We start from the raw sequence: 18,926 nt of genomic DNA, 5'->3' as shown, positions 1-18,926 counted from the left end.
ACTGGAATTGTAAACAGAAAGTATCTATTAGATGTAGGGAGGCAAATAAAACAAGACAGTCTTTTTAGCAGTACTTAGTGCTCAGTGAGTAATTTCAGACTTGGAGACTCAGCTCTCTGGTTTCATTTTTAAGTGGCAAAAGTAGCAACTACTGAGACACTTAGTACTACAATTGCCAAACAAAGTGCTAACTTAACCAGGTAATGGTTTGATTTGAAATGAGTGATCAGTTGCTAAGTGAAATACAGCTCCTTGTGTTTATTAGCAGATTATTGAAATTTTTCTCTTAATATAAAAGATGAGACACTTCACAGTAAAATGCTTATAGTCACTAGTAAACTTTCAGCTGCAGCTCATCCTCTTTGAACAGGTTTTATTAGAAATAAAAATCTTACAATTTTATTTGATTTTTTTTCCCACCTTATATAACAGAGAAACACACAGCTTGCTAGCTGTTAATACAGTTAGAGAACTTATTCTTACATCAGTTTTTACCAATACTTGTAGCTGATTGTTAGGACAAAAGTGAGTAATATGAAAAGATAATACAGGATAAATGAATAACTTGTATTTTTAAAAGTATTTTGTTGATGGTGTGAACATTAACCTGACAGTGTGAGAATTAATTTACAAGAGTTAATCTAAAAACATCTTCTATATTTTCACTAAAAAACATTTTTTTTTTGATCATTTCACAAATGCATAAAAAGAAACATTTAGACAGGGCAGCATGTGCAATGTGCTTTTAATGTAAACCTGGAAGTGAGTGACCACAATCAAAACTTGAGAATTTGCTAATTTGAGAGAATAAAACTGACATGATGTCTCCAGCTGTCAGACCTTTAGTGGTAAAAAAGGGATAGAAAAAGAAAACTCCCAAACCTCTACCTTCTGGGGAAGCAAGGGAATGGATAAAAAGTTCATCTCTAAAGATTTGCACAACATACTGCAAATCCCCCAGTAAAGCAAAACCAGCAGGAACTGGTCTTCATCAAAGGTGGTGAAATGTGTGGAAAGGAGAACAATGAGGATTGGGTAAAAGAGAAATTATTTAAATCAGATAAAATGTACTTTGGAGTCATATTTATGTCAGAATCTCCCCAGCACCTACTGGGATGCAGAGTGACTGTGTGAGTGGCAGGAAATGAGGCACTGTCGTCTGCCTCAAATTGCTGTGGTAATAAGGCCATACACCCAGTGGCAACAATATCCCTATTCACTCTGTTTTCACTGAGGGTATGAAGTGTGACTAATCATTTTCTTGATACTAAAGAAAAGATTTAAGGTTTCTTTCACCAGACCTGCACCAATGCAGAACTAAAGCTCGTACTTTGTTCATGAAGCTTTTATCTCTGAAGTTGTATGAGGTTTATTTTATGTTGAAGTGACAGAAAGTAACAAAAGATAGAGCTGAGGGGATTTTTTTGGCCCTTATCTGGGGATGGTACATTGGTATTGCACCTGGCTGCTTCGAGACCTGAGCTGCAGTGTTGTACTTTTGTAACCTCAAATGAATTGCTGAATTCAATTTAGATTGGAACCCCTACGGTGACACATAACAGCTTTTATCCTAGACACGCTAAGAGTGCTTACCCTGTTTATCCTGAATCTATGCAACAGCAATAAGACTCCACTATCCTCATTTTATGCAACTGTTCATCGGTCTCAGCCTAATGCCATGCTAGAATATGTACTTTTCTCTGAAATCATATACCTTTCTCTTTTTCCCTTACTGTCTTAAAAGGCTATACCTACAGCAGACCCTAAATTAGCCAGACCCAAGAATTGACTCCAAATTTGTAGCAATCTGGCTCACTTGTTATCCGTCTCTGCACAGCACTGCAAGGGCCGTCTTCTTACCTCAGAAGAACCTGCTTTTCTCATTGGGCTCAGGTTTCACACTGTGCTCCTGGGAGTGGCAGATCTACGGCTTAGGAGAACTGAGTTTTACTCTAGAAGCCAAGGTATCTCTTCTCCTTCCTTACTGGGAGGAGTCTGCCTATTTCTCTGTGTGACACAACATGGCACATTACTTATGAATAAAGGAAAGAAACCCACAAAATTTAGAATTTAAAGCCCAGAATAACTTCCTTTTATAGAATAATGTCAGCTCAGTGAACTAAAGCCCATGTGGTCCCAACCTGACCTGGGCTTGCAGTGCTCAGAACTGCAGACAGAAATGTTTTGGTAGATCCCTTCTGAGAGTGTCACAAGAAGAACTGGTCACAACATTTTAAAAAGCGATGAGGTAGATGGTGGATCCAAGACAAATTACAGCAAACAGACAGGAGCAGTGAACAGCAGAATAAATGCACTTTGTCAGCAGCACTAAAGGAAATGGAAGCTGGTGACATTTGTTCTTGCTATGTCCTAAACACAAAGGTAGCACAAAATTGCCCCAGTGAGAGACCAGATTTTTGGACTCATCCTGGGTACATCATCCATAATAAACTGCTTATTTATTTTTGGAGGAAAAGCTTTCCTACTAGGTAGACTGTGCTCTCCTCTGAGCCCTTGAATAAGACAGGTGTCAGACACATCACAAAATGTTCAGATGAGAATTGCTGAAGGTGAGGAAACAACAGTAATTTATTATCACAAACTTTTCCCTTTATAATGTTCAGAAAACAAAGGGCTCTGAAAACCAGTAAATGAACAAAGAAGATGCTCTTCAACATTTTTTCCTTCAAGACCTATTTCTTTCTTGCCTTCATAGTGCAGATCTTTACCATGTAAAAATCAGAGGTGGTTGGCTGCAATTTTGATGCCTTTACACTGATAAATTCTCTATGACTTTGCAGTATGCATTCACTGAATACATATATGCAAGTAAATTCACACATACATTTGGGTGTATTTCTGCAGGTATATTAATCTCTTTTTATTTGAATATCTACTCATTTCAAACAGCTGTAGATAGAGTCTAAGTGAGGTGAACATTAAATGCTTGTGTACATCATGGAATCTTTCACAGACTAATGACTGAGTGATCATTTAAAATTTAGCAAATTTTGTTAATTACAAAACAAGAGAACAAGCAATTAATACATGCAAGATGTACTTTCCTCATTTATTTTGACAAGTGTTTAATTTAAATTATTTATGATTTTTTTATAGCCTACTAGTAAATACTCTGTAATGAAGTTTGAACATGAAAACAACTCTATTAACACTGACCTTACTCTAGTACTCTGTTATTACAGCTTTTTTCAGCAGTCAGGAATTATATACTTCAGGGCAAATGAGAAAATGCACAAATTAGGTTCTACTGTATAAGAATCAATTTATCATGCATATATCACAGCTTGATGATATAGCTATAAGATTAATAACCATAACATTAATTTATAATTTTACAGTTATCAGTATGACAATAATTGTGTAGTCATCCAGGATTTTTATGTTGATTATCTGGTTCAATCACATCCATTTTTCAACCAGGGTCAGGCCCATATACTGTGTGTTATATATCACAGGATATCTTGAGGCAAAAGAATAAGATATTTTCTAAAACATTGGCCTGTATTACTCTCCATTTACAATTTATTTAAAAAATCTGCTAGTGGGCTCTACCACCTACGATACCCACACAAAAACAGTATAGGCCATTATTTCTAAATTATGAAATACTTCAATATTAGACTTCAAAAGACTCAGAGTGATTGAAGAACTGGTATGGAAAGCATTATAAGAATGAAATTATTTTGCAATTACATTACTTAATAGCTACAGGGAAATACTGATGTCTAGTTTTAATCCTTTGAAGTTCATTAAGAAGGAAGGAACAGAAAAAACACAATATCCAAGGAAAATGAAGTTCAGATGCCCCTCTTTTTATTCATTGGCCTGAAGATTTTGGCAGTAAGCAGGATGCAAAATAGTTTAATTAATAAGACAAGGATGCCAGAAGATGCAGATGTTGATACCCATTCAGACATAGTGCGATTGTGTGGCTGATATTAAAAAAGTAATATGCTAGTTCCAGACAACTCAGTAAACATATAAAAATATAACTGTTGACTCCAAAAGGCTTTGAACAGTTTTGCAAACAAACAAGCATGGGCTGCATCATCACTCCATTAAGCAGTTTTCTTCCCCTGACTTTCCCTGACATTAGTTAGAGCACTAGATTTCAGGGGTGATGGCCTCAAAAACATTAAAACAATCAGGGCCATGCAAACTGTGTTCTCTTGAATTACACTATACAGTAGGCTGCTGTGTAGGTAAACAATTTTTGCCTAAACTCCTGTATACTCTTTAATGGAGGCCCTGGGTATGTAACTGACTGCGATCGTATAATTTCTTTCCTGACATTAACGAAAAAATAACCAGATCACACATCTTTACCTGTCACTGGGACATGGCTGTGCCTCTCCTGTTGCTAAAGATGTTCATGGAGGGGCACTGAACAAGATGACCTTTTTTTTTTTTTCTAAGTACAGAGGTGGATGCCACTGGCAATGTTGAGGATGGCCCTGTCCTCTGTTTAGTCACTGATAACTGGGAAGAACAAAAAGGGACCAGGACATGCAGTGTGTGCAGAGGAACAAACAGTCTCACAGTCACATGCCACTGCATATTCGCTTCCTTGTACTTACTGTCATCTTTGGTCCTATGGCTGGGCAGAAAATAGTTGGATTAGTACTGGGACTAATAGGGATGGGATAATCTAGGGAAGAAAGACTGAGAACTTGAGTCTGATCTAATATGTCTTTGTCTGGAAGAACTATTCAATGTCTCTTAATGTTCTTAAAGATGAAACAATCTTCAATATAGCAATGGGCCTTTAGAAAATTTTTATGTGATGTCATGCCTAAAATAAACATGCATTTTACCCACACTAGAGGCATATTATAAAACTGCTTTTATTCAGTAAAATTCAACACTTACCTGTAAGCCCAGCGGCTTCTGCTGATAAGAAGGCACTCCAGGATAGGAGGAAAAATAGACCTGTCTCCAACATAGGAAACTCACACAGCTTTGTAAATTTTGTCAAGTGCTAAAAGATTACTAAGGAAAAATAAAAACCCGACAGTTTTGTAAGCTAAAATTGCTCCTGACCTGATAAAGGATAGAAGAAAGAAAGCTCCCCCACCATACTCATCTATACTAGTTGAATTCAGGAACAACTGCACAGCTTCTAAGTTATCTCAAAGAGGAAAATCTAGAGCAGGTTTTGAAGTCAGCTATTTTAAGTGCTTTTGTGGAGTTTGAATTAATGCCTAGTTGTTTGCATTTGATATTCTTTTTCCCAGAAAAAAGAAGTAATTTTGTCCAGTTTTATAAGCTAGCTGGCATTTGTTTACACTTGCATCCATGCAAGAAAGATGAAAATCACTTATCTTTCTACAGTAGCATTTTACACGAAGAACTGTAAAACCCAAGAAAAAATGCAGGGCAACAGATAGACCTTTAATTTCTAGCTTAGGTAAACTGATGAAGTTGTCAGTCACACTGACATGGTGTAGTGTTTCCCTTGTATTTTTGTATAATTGCTGCTAGCTTGTAGTTCATACATAAGTTACTGTATTTAATAAATTCATGTTTTGACTTCAAAACACTTTCTTTAAAATGCAACCATTTCCAAATAGTAAGATAAAGACCAGACTCTTGCCTAATGTTCAAAAGAAATTTGAGTATAAAGTTCTTTGTGGGTTCTGACAAATAACATTTTCTGTCAATTTATGATTTGTCTGTCGGTTTGCAAAGACTTGAATCTAGACTGAAAAGGTTCAGGCTTAAACTAAAAATGGTCAGTCTCAGATATCAGGTGTTTAATATCAGGTGTTTTTTCCAACATATATAAATTTTCTCTCTGAAAACAAACCATAAAGGATATTAAAGCTGTGACAACAGCATAAGAGGATCCCATGGCAAATGATCCAGCAAAGATCCCCAGGAAATTTCCCATTGACTGGAAGAAAGCAGCAGCATCAAAAGCATTAGGATTCTCCTTAGGACTGTAAATGGATATAGAGCTGAAAAGAAAACAAAGGGATGGGGGAGAGGGAAAGAAAAAGGAATAACAAACTCAATCACGTTGTTACAATTTTAGAATCAATAATTGAAAATTAATATTTTTAGGGACTCAAAATGCAAACCAAAGCTTCTCTAGGCTAATAGCAGATGAGAACAGAGCAGATGAAGACTGGGGACAACCAATTTATTTTTAAGGTGTCACACTGTAAATCAATAGTCTACTGCAAGTCAGTAACATTTGTATAGTAGAAGTGCCATAAACAAGGCCAACTAAACATTAAAAGGTGATAGGTGTATAAGAAAACTGCAGGGAAGATAGATAACTTTGAATTATTTATTGTCCATGTGTCTTCAGAGCAGTTACATATTCACAAATACTCGATAAAAAGTGCAGGTTTGTGGCTGAGGCTCAAATGGGGGACACAAATCACAGCAGGTACCAAACCTGCAGCAGCAATTTTGTCATAAAGTAGTTCCCTTTTTGGTATAACCCTTCATAACTAGAGCTGAAGCCACATCAAGAGCTCAGCAATAGGAGACCTTGTGGGCAGGATGAATGTTGTCCCACAGAAAGAAACTGCTGCAGTTGTCAAAGGTCACCTCCTGTATCCCAGCCCCGAGTGCAGCCCTCATGAGTATTTTTGAAAAGGAAATGATGCCACTAAAGCAAATGGGCTGTCCATTAAATAATTTTTGAGAGTTTCAGGGTTGTTATTTGCCACCAGTCAATTATTACCCAGGACACCAGTTACTCCTTGTATGAATGTCTTTTTTTTCTTGTTGAAATGTTATATTTAACAGATGAAAAATTGCTCTAAGCCTCCTAAACTAATTAAGCAACACTTTAGATCTTTGTGTTCTGTTGCTTTGAGTACTGTAGGTCTTTTATGTTAGTTGTCAAAGAAAATGTACTGAGCTTGGCATTGGATCCCAGAATGCAGCTTGGATTGCTGGAAAATGATAAGTATTTTAAGTGTTAAAAATTTAGAAATTTAAAAAGTTGTAAGTATTTTAAGCTTTTGCATATTAAAAATGTGATTTTTGCAGTCTTTCACTTTGAAATAAGGTTTAGAGTTGAAGTTCTGTTTGAAGGATTTTTTAAATAGTTGCATTCAAATCACATGGAGATATGTGAAAACAGTTCTCATGCTTTCAGTCTGCAAAAAATGGCACAAGGTTTCTCAAGGCATATGGTGGAGCACCAATAATTATGAGGAGTGAATACTCATCTACTACAACAGAAGTAACTAAGCCTTAAAATCTGTTCTCTCCAATTATGCTGATTAGCACCACTACAAAACTAGTGAGGTTATTTGTAGTGGAAAGTACTATTGATAGAAGGATACAAAATATTATTAGCAGAGGAAATGCTAATCAGCAACATGTTGCTATCCAAATTTTCAGTCCTTTTTCAACTGTGACTCTCTCAGACCAAGGGTCAGTTACAGTTCTTTGTTTCTCTTGCCTTCAGATTATTCCTGAAATGTTTTTCACCTCTGGCCTACTCAAAATGTATTGGTTTAGACCCCACATGAAATAAAGAACTATATTAAGCCACAGATGCATTCCCTAAACTGGCAGAATCCTATCAGCTGTGATACAGTATGGTTATAGTGTGATTTAGTAAGTGTATTTTGTGTTGTTAGGGAGAGCTTTGCTTTAGCTAATTATATAAAATTGGAACTATTTGGTAGTGTAACCAGAACTGTTAGATCTAAAGCTTGTAGGTCTGTCTTGACAGCAAAGCAGCCACTTTGTTCTCTGATGTTTGCCCCAAACAAGTATACAGAGACTTCAGCTGCTGTTCTGCTTGGCTTAGTGAATTATAAATCAGGAAATGATCTTTTTTGCCATTGGTACTGCTGACAGCACTGAGTGGTGAATTCAGAGAGGTCAGCCTAGAATCGAGGAAAATGATTCTGTGACATTGATGGGCTTTGCCCATGGTAGGGATGCTCAGTAATAAAAAGTAAAACAAAAAACCCTTGACACAGAGTGAAAGTTTAATAGTCTAATGTAAACTATAGTCATTAAATGACTTTTTATTAAGTATGTTAATATTAAAGGAAGAAAAGTTGACTTTATTAAGACCAATTAGGGTTCCAGTTTGCCCTCCAACTTAGCAATAGCTTTCAGGTATGAAGCAAATTAGAAGAAAGCATCCTATTCTTAATGTAGTTATTTCAGGAACGAATATGAAGTGACTCATTCTCACTGGGAAATTTTTCTACTCAATACATCCTGAAACCCCAGGATTTTTTAAAAGCACCATAACACAGCACATGCTCATTGTCCTAACTGTGGTTCCTGGACTAAATCTTTCTAGAACTCGTGTTTCCCTGCAGCTCAAAGAGTATTTACTTCAGATTTTCACTTTGCATTATTCTGTATTAGACCCATTATTTATTTTTCTGAATATATTTAGTCTTTAATACTAACTTTTAACCCTTTCAACCATCCAAAATACACACTAATTTACCTGGCAGTTTTTCTATATAAGCTGTAATTTAGCAGAACAGGATTTTATCCTGTTTATTCCAGTACTTCCTGCAAAACCAATTATCTGACGTAAAAACAAAATTGCAAAGTTTAACACTGGAGAGAGCCATAATTAAAATTATGGTTCCTCTACTCTTCTTCCTTTTCCTCAGAGAGCACTTCAAGAGGCGTGCTGGCATGACTTGCCATTTCTGCTCTCTGCTCTCTGTGCCTGCTACAAAAGGGGTTGATTGCAGTTCATTAATAAGCAGTGTGGGAGAGTTTGATACAAAATTTCAAACTGTGTTTAGTTTTTATAGGCTCTCTAATTGCTGAACTTGTTTAAGAAAAAAAGGGTTTATTTCTGAAAATTTGTATCAGAGGTGGATTAAGGGAATGCATAAAATAAATGCAGTAGAAAACCTTTTTCAGAGACTGATAAATGAACAGAATTAATGACAAAGACATGCTTTATCTGCCACCCACAATGATATAGAATGGAAGGATAGTAATAAAAGATTTTTGTTGGATCCTCACTGAATGCCCTATACATGTATCTCACAAACACCTGCCCCAGTCTCTACTATCTGTCTATATGTAAGTTTGGTAACCTCTGCCTCTCCTTCAGGTTGGAGTTAGAAATAATACTTAGCTTCCTTGATGGTTCTTATAAGGATTAGCCAGTATTTTCTATATTAGAAAGTTATTTAACAGATGCCTTTTTATTTCCAGTTCTTCTGTGCTTCCTACACCAAACAACATTGGACATGGTCAAGTGTTTTCACAGCTTTCAAAAAGGAAATCTAGGCAATATTTATTCATACAATAAATTGCAAGTTAGGGTGGTTGCTCTTGCTTGAAGCAGATAGAAGGACTGGCAGTTTGTGTCACTTGTACCACGCTAATTATTGCACTTCTTTCTTCCCCTCATCTGTTAAGATCATGTTAGGATGAAAACTCAGCACAACAAGCACTTTCATTCTATGGACTTGTGCAGGGATCTCACAAAAAAGGTCTGCATGAGAGGAGTGCTATTACAGTAGAAAGCATAGTTACATTTCCAGTTACATCTTAATTGATTCCTTTTTTACATCTTCAATTATTCTTAAGGATTTTCCTTTAACTAGTGGAAAAGGTTCCTTTTCTTGATATAAGCCAAAGTGATGCAACATCTGCATCAGATGACTGTTAGAAAAAGGCAATATGCTGAAGAAAATACACTCAAGCATCAGAAGGAGAATGTTTTTAAACAGCAGAAATTTTCGAGTAGAATGATGTGGAATCAATTATTAGAAATAACCAGTAAACAGACTGTTTTATTCCTTTCTTCCTCCTTCTGTCTATTTGAACAACATGAAAACAAACAGCTAATTATCTTTGGACAGGAAGATTTCTTTCCACTTGCTAAATCAAAGGGCTTCCTTTAGCCCAGTGGCCTTCTTCCTATGTACCACTTTATCATGTAATACTGCACAGAAGAAAATCGGGAATAATGTGAAGAAAAAATACATGAAAATACAGAAAGGTCAGATGTTCCTTAAAATACCTTCATTGAATGAAGTGAGATCTCCCTCAGGTGATAAATAATTATAGAATTAAATGGCAATTTCATCAGCTGCTAATTAAGAAAAATAAAACAGGCCAGGAAAAAAGGCTTCTAGAGTTCAAGGTTATTTTTGAGAAGGAAAAAAGGTTGTTTTTCCTGACATTATAATTATATAGAAAAAGGTAGGTCATTATACTGTGTTAGAAAACTTGGATCTTTAAGAGAAGTGGATTGAACTGAATTTCTGTTCCCACACAACTTTTTAACTATATAGTTTTCTTAAAAATGTTAGAAGAAAGCTGAAAAGACAGAATTGTAATTTGCCCATAGTATAAGTGTTTCAACTACAAGCTAGAAGTGAAAGCCCATGCAGACACCTACATCTTATCTTGGCAAGTTTTAGGTTGATAAAGCTTTCCAGACTTCCTCACAAAAGAGCTCCTCACACAGCAAGAGCAAGTAGATGAACTATAAAAATAAAAACAAATGAGGAGGTTTGGGACGTGAGTGTGCCAAGCCAACAAAAGCACGTATGAAGCAGGGAAGGTTTGAAGACAATTAAGGCAAAGCAGAGACACATCAGTGTGGGAAGACTTTAGGCAGCCAATTGTAACAGTAGTTTGAGGCAAATACATGGAGATCCTCTAGATGAAAATTTCCAACAACAAACACTATTTTTCAGATGTGTTTAAAACAGTGATCAATAAGTAAGGCAAATGCACAGAAGGTGCACTAAAAGAACATGGATGAATCTTTTGAACATCCTTCTGTATAATGAAATCTATCTTTCTGGAATATATGCCTGATAATACTTGCATGTTTTTAGATATTTAAGGCTCCTGAAACATGGATTTCACAGAAATACACATATTAGACTTTCTATTGATATGTGTGTAAGAGCTGCAAAAGATAAAGAAAAAGGTACTGGTGGTTGAATTGCTGCTGGAATGGCCAGTATTTGAACCTTCATTTTTCTGGATATCCAAAACTTTATTCTCCTTGGCAACACAGTACATCATGGGTTTTATTCTATTGACAACCTGGTTTCAGCACACTGCTATGAGTACTATTGCTTTTAATTCTAGAAGAAGGTCTAGCAGTTGTTTTAGGAACTATTTTCTATCTTGGATTACACTGTTCCTTTTTCTCTGGGTCATGGTTTATTTGCTTCTTCTTTTTTCTGACCTTACTTTTGTTCCTTTGTAGGCTTTTCCAGACTCTATAAACTATTTACGGAACATTTAATTTTGATGACTTTAAACCACACTAGCACTTACTGTTGTTGTATATGAGATTTTGGTGTTTATGGAAACCTTTCTCCAAAGGGATTTGCTATCAGTTCAAAGGGCCTAGCTGATGACATATGTCCAAGCATCCATGCTGGAAAGGTAAAGCTATCACAGACCCTATGGAAAACCCGTTTTCCCATTTATCTGCATGAAAATAGGAAATCAGACTCTCTGCTAGATTTCCACTTAACATAAAAAATCATAGGTTTATTCTACTGACAGACTCAGGCTCCTTTTTAGGTGACACAAAGCATTTTCAGAGCTGATATAACTGTGTAGCTTACTACAGTTGTCAGCAGCATTACACAGCAGTTGCAGAATTTGAGTGACTCTGTGCCATCACTTGGGCAATCAGAAATCAGTTTAGCTCATCAGGAGTCATTTTTGGCAGCTGATGATAAATATTTTTTACACTGGTAACTATTTTCAGTTTTCTTCTATGTTCAGGCCTGAACTGACACATGGCAGCAGTTTGTCAGAGAAAAGGACAAGTAGTTTGTGTCGTTCCAGGTAGATTTTCCCTAATGCAGATCTTAGTTCTCATCGACCCCCAAAATCGGGGACTGTAGAAAATCTGTCATTCTCCCTCCTCCTTCTCTGCCTCCCTACCCATTACCTTTAGGAAGCCTGCTCTACCTCCTTAGGGACCCTTGGAAACCATCTATTGTGGTGATCCCATTCTTGCCCTGAAAATTCCACCACCATTGCCTTAAAAGTACCTGGTAACTCACCCACCTCGATGGGGTTGAACCCAAATACTCTGGTGCCCAGGGAAAACCTCTGCAAGTCCCTCCTGACAGAGATGCTGGACACTCCCCCTCCTTCTGATCCTGATCAGAACTCAGTCACTACAGACCTGTAGTCACTAAAGACACACAGACAGGAGGTGAGAGACCATAGTTTTGACAATGAGTAACGAGCTAACAGGGCTGCAGGCTGAGAGATTTCAAATCTAAAGTCGTCTCTGATCTGGGGTGAAGCTTCTCTACCCCCGTGCATCTGAGAAATGGTATGTGCTGTCATCTGTACAAGTATCTTAACTCCTCATTACTTTGTTCTAGGCAAACACCATCCTGTTTTTATCTTTGACAGAAAGAAAGCCTAGGTTTAAAATCTATGTAAAAGAAAACTAAGGCTTTAATAGTCAAATGTGTTTGCATATATCTGTGGCTTGGTGTTGTCATTCTCAAATGACTGCTATTGCTTCTAAATGTCTAATTTTCATAAATCTATTTGATCATACTCACTTCCCAGTGACAACTCTTTTCCTGTCCCATATCTTTGAGAGAAATGAAGCACATGAGCAGAAAGCAGATGGCTGATAGTGGGTCCCTATGACAGCACGTGCTGCATTCTGTTCTGTGCCTGACTGTCCTTACTTATGAGCTGATGATATCAAAAGGCATATAAATTACACAGTTCTGTGCCTGAAAAAATGATCCTTTCCCATTTGGATATCACAACTGTAATCCAGCTCGCTGTTTAATTTCCATTTTTTTCAAACCTTGCACGGAGAGAAAAGGCCTGTGTATCTAGAGCAGCTTGAAGTCTATCCTCCCAGTTAGGGAGCTCTTAGTGGCTTCATCAACTGTGAAGATGTACATAGTGCTAAGAAAGTAGAAACAAAGAATCAATCACCAAGGAACAGATAAAGATAAAAGTAAATTATTTTTGTGTTAATATGAAGAGCTGGATTTCTCCTCTTCCTTGCAGATCTCTCTGCAATCACTGATGCTTTTGCAAAATGGAACTTACGAATTAGAACAGTACTGTAAAAAATACACTTTTTTTTTTCTGCATAACAAACATGACTGTTAAAGGTGCAAACAACCAACCTTCTGAGTTAACAAGAAACAATAAACAAGGAAAAATTTCTCCAGTCAGTATCTGAAGGAAAAAACAAATAGATTTCTATGTTATTTGAACCAAAACTGCTGCATCATGATAATCGTGCCACTAAGGGAATTAGATGTGCTGTATGTGTTAACACTACTGCTGATGCTTGTCTGTGAGTCTAAGCAATCTTTTTGTCTCCCTAACCCCAACATCTGAGCTGAGAGCGATTGTCCACTCCCAGCTCTCGCACTTCTAGACCCGACCATCTGAACTGGTAACATGATCTAAAGATTTGTATCTCTCTAATAATAGTGTGCAGCACTTACTTTCTTCATATACAGCCAGATTTTTATCTCCTATCAGCTTTACATTATTCTCCCTTATTATAGCATTCTTCACCTTTGTGTTGTCTTTCAATTCCTTGACTTGTGAGCCACTAGCCTTCAAAGTTACTTAGAACAGTGCTAATAAATATTTATCAGAAACCTTTACAGAACCTTCCCTTACGTGACAGTTCTTACCATCAGTGCAGGGTGATGAGACCCTGGAGTAAGGATTTGCAGTGAAAATGATATATCACTCTTGAAAGACAAAAATCGAATCAACGTGTAATTTCAAGTGTTCTGTCAGCATAGACAAGTTTAATGTGCTCTTGGAGGCCTAATTTGATCCACACCTCAGCTTTATTTGTGCAAAAGTGGCAAAACATGATACTATGGGACTTAATTTACTCTACACACACAGAGTGCAAAGAATAGAACATCAGAGCACACTAACAAGACACTGACTGACGTGTCCATAGAGGTAGGGAAGGTGATTACTGGAAGGATGGGTGGTCTTAATTAACCCTCCCCCTTTGTACTAAAATTTCTGGGATAACTCCAGGATGAGAAAACAAAGCCTTTCAACTTTCCTTGTCTTTCGCAGTGACTGTACTCTTGCAAACAAATATGACATTTATCTACGTCAATTGGACTCTACCTCCCTGTTGATAAAATGATGTAGCCTGGTGGTTGCCTGCATGGAGTGTTAGGATGCTGCAGCATCAAAATTACTATGATTTGCTGTCATTCTGCTGCAGCTCTCTAGATGAGAAACTGCCTCAAATTACTGTCACAATGATGAGCATCTGAAGCAACTCCACTGATTCAACACAGTTGTTCTAAATTTACACTGGTGTTACAGGAAAGCAGAATATGACCCCAACACTTTAAGGGAGGTTTTAAGGAGCTTGGTTAGCCATGAAAAAATCCTTTGCCCTTGAGGGTAACTAGCAGAGATTAAGCTAAAACAGTTTGCGCTAAACCTTTATTGAGTAGTAATTTTCTCAGAATTATACAACCCATGATTTTTCTCAGGAGCATCTTAAGATTGAAATAACAGAAAATGATGTATATTTTATGCCAGACACTACTCACTTCATTTAGGGTTTGACTCATCATCACAACACTGCAGAACTCACTACACCTGTGTGTGGTGTGAAATACCAGGGTTGAACAGCAGCCTTCCATTTGGAATAATAGCTGGTTCTCATCCTTCACAAATTCACAGCCCTGCTCACCTCACCCTCCTCCAGGGTTTAAATCAACTTGTCCCTGAGATTTAGCTGGTTAAACAGCACTACAGTACACTATAATTTTCCTTGAAATTCCCTTTAATGAATCTGAACAAATGGGTGGAGGGTCAATATCAGATTGCTTAGCTGATCAGTGGAAGAACATTTACAGCAGGTTCTTATTTAATATTCAAAAAACTTTTTTGTTCTGTGGCCTCTGCTTAGGAAGATCCTGAGGCTCGTGTGCAGAGCAGTACACTGGGAGACCTGATGCTGAGTGTAATTGATGAAGATAAGGTACAGCGAATTCCATAGAAATTAGAGTGAAAGGAGTAAGAAAGTCTGTTTAAAGTTTTTTCTATTTCGGTGTTCTCCCTCACTCCTGCCTAAGACTCTCTAATGTGTAATAAATAGGAAGAAATGTGATCCTCAGTATGTGTCCACAACATGGTGTGTCATCCCTGTATAACCTGTGCATGCAAAACAGATTTTATCATAGCCAGAAGGGACATAAATAGGAAAAATCTACATTTCATGTAGCTTTTCAATATCTGGAGTACAGTTTGTCTATCTTGTACCCAGACCCTTGTGGAGATTTTTTTAAACAATATGAATGCTCTGAGAAATATTGTAAACAGATGCAAACAAAATGGGCCATGTGGTTTCTAGTGTACCCAGACCATGCCTTAGATGACCCTTCCTCAGTCTTGACTTGCAGCAATGTAACCTCGAGGTCGGTGCCAAACGTCCCTCTTTAGCCACATTTTACGAGGGGAACACTTATCTCAGGTAACACAGTCCATTGCAGCTGACATGGAGGAAAGGAGAGTTCTTTTTGAACTGTTTTGTGTTAGCACTGCAAGCTGCTTATGAAATTTTCCTTTGCATTAGACATTAGCACTTCTCAAGGATGGGTCACATCATTTTTTCCCCCAGTGAAGACACACCCTGTGTACTCAGTCTGCTGGTCCTGTGCTTCAGTTGGGAACAGAGCTGGTATGGGAATGGGATTTTCAAAGCTCGATATCCTTATTGATTTTTTTCATGTGCCCACCAGACAGATGATAATTTTTGCCTCTTGCTAATCTGGATTTGAGATGAGCCAGTAATCTAAAGAAGAAAATCTTTTTAATCTCCTGAGCTGTTCAATCCCACCTACATTTCATTATTGGAAATATTTTCTATATTTTAGAAAAAAATGAAACAGCTAGGGAAAAATGACTTGGGCATTGTCTGAATGAAATACTATCCTGATAACAAAGCTTCTCTCACAAATATTAGTTCCACTTCTATTGCTTTATAATAAATGGTTGCAGCTGTTGCCATGGCAATTTTCATTTTTAAAAATGTATCCAAGTGAAGACAAGAAATGCAGCTGTTGTTATGAGAAAGTCTAAAATAAATCCAGATGTGAATTGTATGCTCTAGTGTTGGCAGTAATAATGTCAGAAACAAAACATGTTACATGTTTTGTTTTCTTGATATACTGGAGCTGAGGGTGGGGATTTAGGGATATTCTGAATTGTAGGTCTCTGTTCCTGACCCAAATATTGCAAATGAACAGAATGAAATTTCACCTTAGGGAAAGGCACTTCTCTTGCCAGAAAAGCTGGTCAGCCTTGCATAGAGAATGTCAGTAATATTCCTGTAGGAGAAAAGTGGGCCTGAGGCTCTCCTCATTTATCCAAGCTCTGGCTGAAGTTTTAAAAATTCATATTACCTATTGCTTGCTGCCTTACCACTCTGTAGCCTGAAGTTCTTTAACATCTCTGCTATACCTTTAAAGTTAGAACATTAAAACAAAATTACTGAGCAGTGCTCTGCAAAGAAAGTGTAATCCAGCAAGTCCCAACATGTACTAATAACAATCCACTGGAAAAATCCATTGTGCTCGGAAAGTATAGTATGTTTAAGTCTCTTTAGAGAAAAAGCTATTTAAAGATAGATTTTTTGAGAAGGTGATAGAGGAATAGATCCAGACTTATTTCAAAGTGAAAAAAAAGTTTGGAGTTATCTCTCTAGTAAATGCTGACTGGAAAGCAATTGCACAAAGCATGAGCAAGAGAGGTGTTTGGAGGCAGACTGTGTAGTCTGTCAGAGGATGGGACTTGGGCAGGATGGCAGATGGGCTGAAAGGTGGCTTTGTATCTGTCTTGTACCTTTTCTCCTTGCCTGGGAGCTGTAAAAGGCTGCTCTGGCTGAAGCCATTCTGAACTGTCATGAGCTACCCACAGCCTCAGGGGTTCATTTCAGCAGCTTGGGGCTGCTGGGAGCAGAGATGTGGCAGATCAACCTTGTGGAAGTTGTTTTCCTCAAGCCTTAAGTCAGTGGTGATTATGACACCTGCCAATACCCTTTACTCTGGGGGTAAAATAAAGAGAAGGAATCACCACTTAGCCAGTGAAATTGATGTGGATAGAATTTCAGCCCCAAATTCTAAGGCAATCAAAATACTAAAACATTCTCTTTATCTTTGAAGATTATAGCAAGAAGAGATAACCAGAAAACACACACACATTCACACACTCATTCTATAGCTCTGACTTCCATCTTTGGGGATTTTATACTCAAAACACCTGGAAGTCTGTATTTCTTTATCCTTGGTGCAGAAGTTTCAAATGATAAGTCAACTTTAAGCCTTGCTGCATAAACACATGCCACTTAAAGAATAATTTAAAAGCTAATGAAAAATCTTGAAAATAATCTGGATAACAAAATCCTAACCCTAACTCTGCAATTTCCTAAATATAAATCACCTAATCAAAGAGACCTTATACAAATATACTGGGTGGGAGTTCTTACTTTGATAAGAATGCATTATTCATAAGTGCATATGCTAAGGTTTTGAACACACAACTGCCAGCTGATCATGAACTACTTATCAATGATAAGATTAAAAGAGTTAAGGAACACCTTTCTTTGTTTAAAATTAAGGTATATGCTATTGACCTATCCAATGCACTGTGGAAAATCTCACAAAAATGATAGGCAGTCAAACAGACAATTTTTCCTTCTGACTTTTTAAAGACTCCATTGACTTTTGGATAAACATTTAGTATAACACATTAATTTCCACCACTTAGTTTAAAAATAAATACTTTCCCTAGACAGGCAGTTCTATGAGGCTTAAACACAGCTATTAATAAGATGAAAATAATTCTGCCTAGCTTCATTACCCTCATAATTACCAGAATGTAGGAGTCTTGGCTCAGAAACTTTTGCATTCACCTCACTCTATCATTGCAGTGAAAACACTCTCCTAGCTATGGGCTGAGTCCTGCTAACACTACAAATAGAATGTAAAACTGAACACCCTAAAATGAGAGTTTAGAAATACCTTTAACATTACTCTCTAGGAATAAAAATGCTGTAATAAAGAAGATATACATTGTTAAATGGTTCAGGAGGCTGACACATTTTCTTTAGGAATATTTTCATCTAGCTGTAACCCTCTCCCAGTGTGTCTGAGGCAGGGCACAGCAGCCTGCTTGGCATTCTATTATTCTCATTTCTCTCGCTCTTTTTTCTGGCTGTGCTTGCTACAGATGAGTAGAACAATGTAGAAAGAAAGATCTCTTTGATTTCTTTTAAATGAAAATAAAGTAAACATTAAATGAATGGGGATACAAATTGAAAATGCTTTAATTTTGAAAATTATTTCATTTTTGTGAGATTTTGTAATGGAGAAATTACTAAGGGGAAAAATGTGAATATCAGTTTATTCAGTGTATTGTTGGGATGCTACTTTGTTCAAAGTTTTAATTATATTTAAACCTTGCTTTTCAAAATCCAAATTCTAATGTCACTAGGTCTCCCCTGAAATGTGGTGGATTTTCATTAGGAATTCAAATAACATACACATATGCATATTACGTTCAGCATATGTAGATCATTATAATTAGCAATTAGTTAGGGAAAATCAAAGTACCTCATGCATTAAGAGCAATCTGATAAAAGGCCTGGATTTCTTTCTTTGGTACAGTGGTCTTTACAGGAAATGTTCATAAGTCCCATCGCCCTCAACACAGTAGAAATGAAGAAGCATTGTCAGATTATCCTCTCTCAGGGCCACTTGCACAACTGCTGCCCTGAGTGTTTCCTCTCTTTCAGTTATAGCTTGTGACTTTGCCAAAATGCCACCATTGAGGCTACATTTCCTTGTTGCATTTGCAATTTCCATGAAGACCTTTTTTTTTTTTTGCATTTTGCAGATCCAGTATAGAGAGAACACATTTGTGCTTAT

The 18,926-nt window shown here is 37.1% G+C and overlaps 1 protein-coding gene across 2 annotated transcripts in view; it reads right to left on the bottom strand.

Annotated features, from left to right (window-relative positions):
* SLC9A9 (solute carrier family 9 member A9) overlaps positions 1-18,926 on the bottom strand; it is a 181,823-nt gene that overhangs the window by 104,771 nt on the left and 58,126 nt on the right. For both annotated transcript variants that reach the window (XM_064666392.1, XM_064666393.1), the window contains exons 7-8: positions 5,835-5,978; positions 4,891-4,991 (exon numbers count right to left, since the gene is read on the bottom strand). In XM_064666392.1, the coding sequence (XP_064522462.1) occupies positions 4,891-4,991; positions 5,835-5,978 (245 nt within the window). The remainder of the gene's footprint in view (positions 1-4,890; positions 4,992-5,834; positions 5,979-18,926) is intronic.

Source organism: Pseudopipra pipra, chromosome 10, assembly GCF_036250125.1.
Source record: "Pseudopipra pipra isolate bDixPip1 chromosome 10, bDixPip1.hap1, whole genome shotgun sequence".
NCBI lineage: Eukaryota > Metazoa > Chordata > Aves > Passeriformes > Pipridae > Pseudopipra > Pseudopipra pipra.
The sequence above is the reverse complement of the archived record's forward strand: the minus strand, read 5'-3'. Positions and strand labels throughout refer to the sequence as shown.